The sequence below is a fragment of the Alexandromys fortis genome, unplaced genomic scaffold (genome assembly GCF_014885135.2).
Source record: "Alexandromys fortis isolate MF-2015 unplaced genomic scaffold, M_Fortis_MF-2015_v1.1 scaffold_222, whole genome shotgun sequence".
Taxonomy (NCBI): domain Eukaryota; kingdom Metazoa; phylum Chordata; class Mammalia; order Rodentia; family Cricetidae; genus Alexandromys; species Alexandromys fortis.
Genome location: NW_026068108.1, coordinates 1240477 through 1249341, shown reverse-complemented (window position 1 = coordinate 1249341; position 8865 = coordinate 1240477). Strand labels below are relative to the sequence as shown.

The window sequence follows — 8865 nt, the reverse complement described above, 5'->3', positions numbered from 1 at the left end:
TATAAATAAAAATAAATAAGTAAATATTTAAATAAAAAAAAATGAAGAAAGTCAGGTCAGAGCCTTAGCTGAGCCTTATCTGTCTGCACTGCCCCCAAAGTCAACAACATGATGATGAATATTTTAGAAAACGTGCAGATTTTTAAAAATTATGTAATTAAATGTTGAAAATTCTCTGATTCCAGCTGGGTGGTGGCACATGCCTTTAATTTAATCCCAGCACTCGGGAGGCAGAGGCAGGCGGATCTCTGTGAGTTTGAGACCAGCCTGGTCTACAGAGCTAGTTCCAGGACAGGCTCCAAAGCTACAGAGAAACCCTGTCTTGAAAAACCAAAACAAAACAAAACAAAAAAACAAAACAAAAACCAACCCACAAACTAAACAAAATTCTCTGATTCCGAGAGTTTAAAGTCTGAAAGTGAGATTTTTGTAAGGTCTCTGAATATGAGACCACAGACTCCATGGGAATAAGGATTTCTGCCTAAGCAGTGTGACAAACACTTGTTCCCAGGTCAAATCCACCCAGACCATGAAGACAAAGCCACAGTGAGCTCAAGTGGGGAAAAGAAAGATGAAAGAAAAGGAGGAAGGAAACTGGGTCTCAGGAACTTCTGTCCTGCCGCTGCCTCCTAAGAGGTAATTGGCAATATTTTAGATCCAAGCATTCGTTCATTTTTTTAAAAAGGACATATTTTTATGTATGTGTATATGTCTGAGTCTGTGAGTGCAGTGCCTGTGGAGGCTGGAGGAGGCGTCAGATCCTCTGGAGTCACCTGATATGGCTGCTAGGAACTAACTCAGGTCCCCTGGAAAAGAGCAATGCTTTCAACCTCTGCACCATCGATGTCCCCAGCCTCCAGCATTCATTCTCACCTCTTCCCCACACCCCACACCTAATCAGTCAGCGCGTCGTAGCTCTCAGGATCCGCGTCCTTTCTGTCTCCTAACTGGCTTCTGCCTCAGCCAGCCTTAGCTACCCGCCTGGCAATGTCTCCCACACTTCAGTGATCGGGCTCCACTGACCTCAGGAGAAAGCACACACTTCTTCTTAGGACACATGAAACCCTCATAACTGGGTCACATGCATTCAGGAAGCCAGCAGAGTGTCACAAACATGGCCTTTGTGAGTTGAGCTGCTGCTTAGGAAGCCAGCAAGATGGCTCAGCGGCACTTGCCTGAGATGGATCCCTGGAACCCACACAAACGTGTGCAGGGAGAACTAACTCCACAAAGTTTTCTTCTGATCTCCACCCAGCACTTGTGCGTGCACACACACACACACACACACACACACACACGTCCATGTACACGCATATGCACAATAATAAAATAATAATAATAATTAGTTAATTTTTAAAACCTTTGTGACACGTGCTTTTAATTCTCTGGCTTTCCGTTTCTTAATGTGAGAAGGGTACTAACACACTGACTCCTGTCTGCTCTGGTGACTAACTGAACACATGGAAAGCAGTTCTCTTTGGCTTACACACAATAAACACTCAGCATTAGTTCCTCTGAATCTGCAATGAAGGTTTTCTCTTACAGGTTAAACCCCAGTCAAGACGAACTTTTTATCTTTTTCCAAAGGAATCAGTTCATGTTCTCATGCTTTCAAAATTCTTACTTGCCAGTGTGTCATCTAAGGGACTGTATACAATTGTATGGAATTGTCCTTGGGAACGGCTTTGCGGGGTTTCTAGGGCTGAGGATGCACCTCCAGCTTGTAGAGGCTTGCCTAGCAGGCACTGCTTAAAAATATATGTGGAGGGGCATCCCTGGGATAGCATCATTCCAGAGCCAGAGGCAGAAGGATCATAACTTCAGGGTCATCCTTGGCTACCTACTGAGTTCAAGGCCAGATGAACAACAAGAGACACTTTCTCAAAAAACAGCCAACAAAACTCAGGTTGAATAGTGACCCTAGTTTAAAGAAAGAGGTTAAAGGTGGGTCAACACTAATCTCCATTTTTTAAAGATATGTTTTTAATCTTGTGTGTACATGTGGGGGTATGTGCATATGAGTGCAAGATGCCCTTGGACTGCAACGGAGCTTGAGTTAGAGGCAGCCGTGAGCTTGAGTTAGAGGCAGCCGGAGCTTGAGTTAGAGGCAGCCGTGAGCTGCCTAGTGTGGGTGCTGACACTGAACTCAGACCCTCTTCTAGAGTGACACTCTTCCCCGCTGAGTCACCTCTCAAGCAGCCCCTCAGAAGAGCTTCTACTGATAGTACACTACTTTCCCAGCATGGTGAAGTCAAATGATCATTAAGTCCAACCATTGCGGTATGTCCACAGTTACTTATAGGTTGGATTAATGCTTTGCTGTTTTTTGTTTTGTAGAGCTGAAACTGAACCCAGGCCTTAGGCATGCCAGGCATGTGCTAAACCACTGAGCTACACCCCACCCCTTAATACTCTGCTTTTAAGCTGCTGAGATTCTTACCCAGTAAACACCAGGCATATTTTGAGGTCTTTCCATCTGACTAGAATGTCCAGCCTGCTGTTTTCTGGTGATTGTTTAAATTCATAAACTGTGTAAAGTTTGTAGTTGGCGGCTCACATATCCCTGAACAACCTTTTTCAGTGTTACTCTAGTCTGCACTGTCTGGCTACCTCAGCCTCCCTGGGCCCTACTCTCTACCTGTGTAACTCCAGAACACTGTCATGCTCTTTGAATATTTCTTTCCTTACACTGTTAGCAGCTCTCAGGAGGTGGAAGCAGGACTGGCATCCATGGTCCTCTTTGGCTACATGGGAACTCTGAAGGCAGCCTGGGATACTTGAGACCCCCTCTCAGAACAAAGAACAAAGGTTATTATGACTCTGTCTCAAAATGAATAAGTAAATAAATAATAAAATAAAAAAGAGAGAAAGAGGAGGAAAAGAAATGCTGGGCGGTGATGGTACATGCCTTTAAGGATTTCTATGAGTTCAAGGCCAGCCTGGTCAACTGCTTCTAGGGTCTCATTGTTACCACTGTCTGGTAAACAGTATATGACAGTAGTTGTTCCAGTATTAATTGTGTCACAATGACAATTCTTTTGATAGTTATTCTTCACAATAGAATTACCTACTGTTATTTTGTCAACTGAAAATATATGTCAAATACGTATTTCTGTTGGTAAATAACAAAGCCCCTAGCTACATTCTTATTGAAAGAAACTGAACAAAAACCTTTTTGGGGCTGATACTCCCCAACAGAAGCAAAGATTAACTTCAAACGAATTTCAGTCTTTTTTTAGGCTCAGAAAATTCAGATTAATCTTTCCACACTGAAAGAAATACCAAAGCAAGGGGATGAATTTTAAAGGTTTTTTACATTTGAATAGGTCTTTCTGCTTCCAAAAGTCTGAAGTTGCCCAGATAGCAAGAGGTTTACTGTAGTGTTCATAAGATTACCTGAAACTCAGACTCAAGGAAATTAGCACCATTCAGAACTCAGTCGTACAGAAATGACACTGAATCTCTGTACTTGCTAAAAACTGCAAGGAAATGTTTCTTGCCAGAGGGGTCAGCTCCTTAAGTTTCTACAGGTGGCTTCGTTTTAGACAGGCTGGAACTGCAAACTCCTCTGCTACCTCCCAGAAGGTTCAGCCTCTTCCTGCGAATGCAAATGTGAACTCAATGCTGTAAGGAAGTTATCTGTAGAACAGAACAGTGCAGCTCGGCTGTGTCAGTGCCTGGCATCGAACTGGGGTAGTGGTTAATAAATCTTTTCCTTCTAAGTTCTGCCTCCAAGAGCTTTTGCTCATTCCAGATTAAAACCAGGAACTGACACACTCTGGAAGGTGTTCCAAAGTTCCTGGAAGAAGCGGAGACAGTATTGAAGTGTTTGAGAAAGGATTTTAGGTTCATCTAGACACAGACTTTGCAGTTGGTCTTTAAGAAGTCGGAAGCTCCATAACTGAGAAGCCTAGAAATGAGTGTCAAGTCTGAATCTGGGTCTTGCTTATGGCCAGAGGATCACAGGGAATGTGGGAGCTACTTTCCTCAGCAGCTGGATGCATCACTGGCAGCTGCGATTAGAAAGATAAAGAAATCCACATCTGCTTAGAGTTCAAATGTTATATGAATCCCTTGTGAAAGCACATAAATTCCTGAAGAGGCCCTACTCCTAAATCAAGAAAAAATAAGTCATCTCTATATGCCATATCACCAAAACCAATCCAGCATTCTTCAGCATACCAGATCCTCAGTGAGTTTCTTATTACTGACCAAGGCACTAAGAAGGAATTGGCAAAGACAGAGTCTGCTGTAGTACAGACTTCACTTACACAGTGTGGGCATTTACATAGAGACCAGTGGACCAGTTCACTTGAGGTTGAATCCACCTTTCATTTTGTAAAGGGAAAGATGCTATTGCCAGTACACTGGATACTTCTTGTGTGACAGGACGAAGTAGCCTTCAAAGCAGAAACAGTGGAAAAAACATTGCGTGAGCACATCAGCCTATCTAGGTCTACTGCAGTTTGACAGCGAGCCAGCTGTGCAACCCTCCTCCAAGTTAAACAATTCCCATTTATTTAATTCTTTTTCTTCCTCAGAGTCAAGATTTTTATTAACAATTTAATATAGGCTTAAACATAAGGCAGAAGAGAGAAAGAGAGGTGCTTAAAAAGTAAGCCAGGCCTGAAAACATGGTTGTAAACTTCTCAAACAACAGGCAGTCACCCAAGTTACATAATTTGATTAATTACAAAGTGGGAAAAATGCTCATATTTTCTGTTTGTCAGGATAGTTGAAACGATCTAATAAGATTCGAGATGATTTTTAAAAAGGTTGCATAAAGAAGCAGAGACCTGCTCAGAACAGGATGGAGGAGCTTGTAAACTCAATGGAAACAGCTGGACACTGTGCCCACCTACTTCCTCTACATGGTGAGCCTCCATATGAGTGCTTGGCATGGAACTCTGGTCTTCTGCAAGGGCAACAAGTGCTCTTAACCACTGAGTTAAGTCTCAGCCTCCTGTCCCCCGTGTGTTTTGATGTCTTGCTATATAGCAACTCCTGATCCTCAACTTCCTAGTACTGGGATTACAGGTGTGTGCCACCATGTCCTGCTCAACAGTTTTTCTTTCCTATCATTTGAGTAGCAGCCCAAGAAGATTTCCTTCACACTCACAATCAGCTGGTTGATAGAAGAGGCCGTGTTTTTAGCTTCTCTCAGGTTTTGACATGCCTTCCTCCTTAAAATTAAGCATTTATTTCAAGTGATACAACTCGATTTTCCCCTTGCACACTTATAGGCCTCTAAAGGGTTAGTAATTGCCTAATTGCAACGTCCTGCCTTGGACAGCGGGGGGGGGGGGGGCAAGAAGAGGGAGAGAAGGGAGATGGCTCACTGCAGAGCAGGGAACATGTGTAACACTTAAGTTCAGTACCTACAGAGGCACCAGTCATGCCCCTAAAACAAAGCAATGGTAAGATCAAAGCTCACTGAGCAGAACTGCTACAAAATATCTGGTGACAATGGAAGAGTTAGACGTAGAGGGAGAAAGAGCACAGCACACTATTCTAGAATGGTGCCGGTCTGTATCCTTGCATGGTAGGAACCTGCACAAAGCTTGAAACTGTAAAGAACACAAAGCTGAAAAATGCAGTGAGAGAAATGCCGTAACTTGTATTTACTTCATTCCTTTTACTCATTATATTGGCCAAGAGCAAACACTTTGCAGTCAGGTTGCAAGGGCATTAATCTGGTTCTGTCATTCGCTCTGTGCCCTTCCCAGTCACTTAGCTCTCTGGTCCCATTTCAGAACTATACTCAGTTCTTAATGGGCATCACTGTGATGATAGCTAATAATATCTCTGACACAGTATAGTCATCTTCTCAAAATAAGGTACTCCAAAGCCTACAACCATAGGCTCAAACCGTATCAGAGGACCATACTAAAAACTGTACGGGCTGGCAAGATGATCAGAAGGTAAAACGGCATGTGCTATCAAGCCTGATGACCTGAGTTCAATCCCCAGAACCCCCAAGGTGGTAGGAGAGAAACTCAGAGCTGCCCTCTGACCTTCACGTGTGCACCACTATCTTCAACGTGCATTCCAAACACCTTAAATAGGTCACTTTTGCAACCTACATACACACACGAACAATATCCAATACATAAATGGTATTTTTAAAAAAGGAAAATGCTTGGAAAGGATAGAAAGGGGGAGGGGAGGGAATGGGGAGAAATAGAGTTAAGAAGACTTACCACCATTTTTGCCTACGGTTCGAAAGCATCTCCAGAAGGCTCGTAGAAACGATGCCCGATTGTGAGGTGTCGCTTGGATAAAGCTGAATTCCCGGAAAAGAATGTGCGTTCCTTGGCATACACTGTTAAAACTGGAAGAAGAAAAATGAAGAATTAATCATTAGATGAAATTTAGAAGGCTGGAACCAGAATGAAATGTAAACCAGAGAGAAAGACCCACTGGTGAATGGGTGTGTGTGTGTGTGTGTGTGTGTGTGTGTGTGTGTCTATTTTTTCCACTTGCAAAATTCTCAACTAGAGATTAGATCAAGTCCTTCTATAAAAACATCTTTGTACAACTGGGGCCCCTGGAAGGTCATGTCACCTCTGCTGTGTGCCTCCCAGAAGGTTTAAGGTTAAATGAGATTCCTTGTCTTTACCTGGATGAAACTGCTACTTGTATCTTCTGGGGTGCCGCTTCTTCACTCCCCCTGGCACCATGGCTGTCTGTTTTAGGGTGCTACAGTACTATGCGCACCCTTACAATACCTACAGAGACAATCCTACGTGTCAAAGGAGAGAGATGATTCCAAAGGGACAACAGAGACAAAGTAGACACGGGGAGAAGTGGCCCCTAAATGAAAATGCGAAGCAAAAGCCCTAGGGCTCCTGTGAGTCATTGTTTAAACTGGGCCAGGGACAGGAGGAAAAAATGCACTCTGTTGCTTTTGGATTTTCCTGCCAAAGAAATAGAGTGTAGAGCCCAGTGTAATCTACAAATGGAAATTCCATAGGAGACTAAGCAATTATCCAATAAACGTCACCACCAAGGGCAGCTTCAGACTCCAGAAACTCCTAAATTCCCTAAAAGGAAAATGATGAGTGTAAAACACACTTATTTTTGTGGCAACAAGACAGTAAAGTGAAGGTGGCAAGCAATAAGGGGGCATCAGTAACTTCCAAGTCCAGTTTTCACTTGATGGCCATCTAAAAGAAGGATATGGATGACTGAACTGAACAAGAAAACATTTCAAGAGCCATCTTGTCCATTTCCCTTCTCACAGAGGAGCCCCCCGGGGAGACTGTCTACTGTCTAACAGAGTATGTTATCACTTAGGATAAAACCAGCCTTTCTAATATTAACAGTGCTGTGGTGAATAATCAGATTAAATACTCTTCTCATGGAAAAACACCATGGAAATCAACATTTAACACACTACAAGGCCAGCTGAGAACATTTGGCAAGGTGTGGTATAGAAGAGAGGCCTTTAAAGCTATGAAAGGGTTAATCTAGCCATGAATTTATGGCAGTGCCATTGTCATCTTACACAAGGAAAATGAAAATTACAGCAAATGAGCCAGGATGGAGAAATGGGGCAGACTGCATTCCCAGCAAGTGGAGTCTAAAACGATAACACTGTATCCTAAATGTACAGAGCCATCTGACAACGACTCCCAAAGTCCCAAAGCATGTTTTATACTCAGGGCAGAAAGGTAGTATCTAAATCATGGTCTAAACTGCAGAGGAACTAATGATGGTGAAATCACATCCTTCACACAGTTTTTAAATTTTAATTGTGTGTGTGCGCATAAATAAGACTGTAGGTGTCCACAGAGGCCACAGGTTTTCAACCCTGGTGGCGCTGCTGGTACAGGCAGGTGTGAGTCCTCTAATGTGAAAACTAGAAGTTGAATTTGAGCCTACGCACGTACGTGCTCTTAACCACTGAGCCATCTCTCCAGCTCCTCAATGTGGTTCAGACCCTATTTCAAATGCCCTCTGTGATTCTGTCCCCAGGAACACAGGCCATCATATCTCATCTATAAGTCCCTAATGATTCAACATGCTTTCTCCATTTAAATTTTTATTCATTTACTGGAGATGTGTGTGCCAAGGCACCCATGTGAAGGTCAGAGAATAACTTGTATACATCAGTTCTTCCGTACCACGTGGACTCCAGGGATGGACTCAGGCCATACAATGCAATGTGAACCTCTCCAGCTTCAGCACGGCTGCTCTCCTTGTTTAGACGCTCACTGGATGGGTAGACTTTGGGTCTGGCTAACTGCACTGCACGGCATCTTTTTTTTTTTTTTTCGTTTTTCGAGGCAGGGTTTCTCTGTGGTTTTGGAGCCTGTCCTGGAACTAGCTCTTGTAGACCAGGCTGGTCTCGAACTCACTGAGATCCTCCTGCCTCTGCCTTCTGAGTGCTGGGATTAAAGGCGTGTTGCACGGCATCTTTTATTTGTAAGTTGTTTGTAGTAAATTTTTTTTTAATTTTTGTTTTTTCAAGACAGGGTTTCTCTGTGTAGCCTTGGCTGTCCTGGAACTAGGCCTATAGACCAGGCTGGCTTCAAACTTACAGAGATCTGCCTGCCTCTCTGCCTCCCAAGAGCAGGAATTAAAGGCATATGCCACCACTACTCAGAATAATAAAGTTTTAATTAAATAAAATGGACGAATCAACATTAAAAATACCATTAACCAGTCAGGCGGTGGTGGCGCACACTTTTAATTCTGTCACTCAGGAGGCAGAAGCGGGCGGGTCTCATTGAGTTTGAGGTCAGCCTGCTATACAAAATGAGTTCCAGGACAGCCAAGGCTGTTACACAGAAAAACCCTGTCTCAAAAAACAAAAATAAAAAATATTATCTCTAACTTCGAAGAAATACAATGAAAATGGAG

The 8865-nt window shown here is 43.1% G+C and overlaps 1 protein-coding gene across 2 annotated transcripts in view; it reads right to left on the bottom strand.

The window, feature by feature from the left end:
- Positions 1-8865, bottom strand: part of Cstpp1 (centriolar satellite-associated tubulin polyglutamylase complex regulator 1) — a 180804-nt gene that overhangs the window by 97285 nt on the left and 74654 nt on the right. For both annotated transcript variants that reach the window (XM_050124336.1, XM_050124337.1), the window contains exon 3: positions 6201-6331. In XM_050124336.1, coding sequence (XP_049980293.1) covers positions 6201-6331 — 131 coding nt within the window. The remainder of the gene's footprint in view (positions 1-6200; positions 6332-8865) is intronic.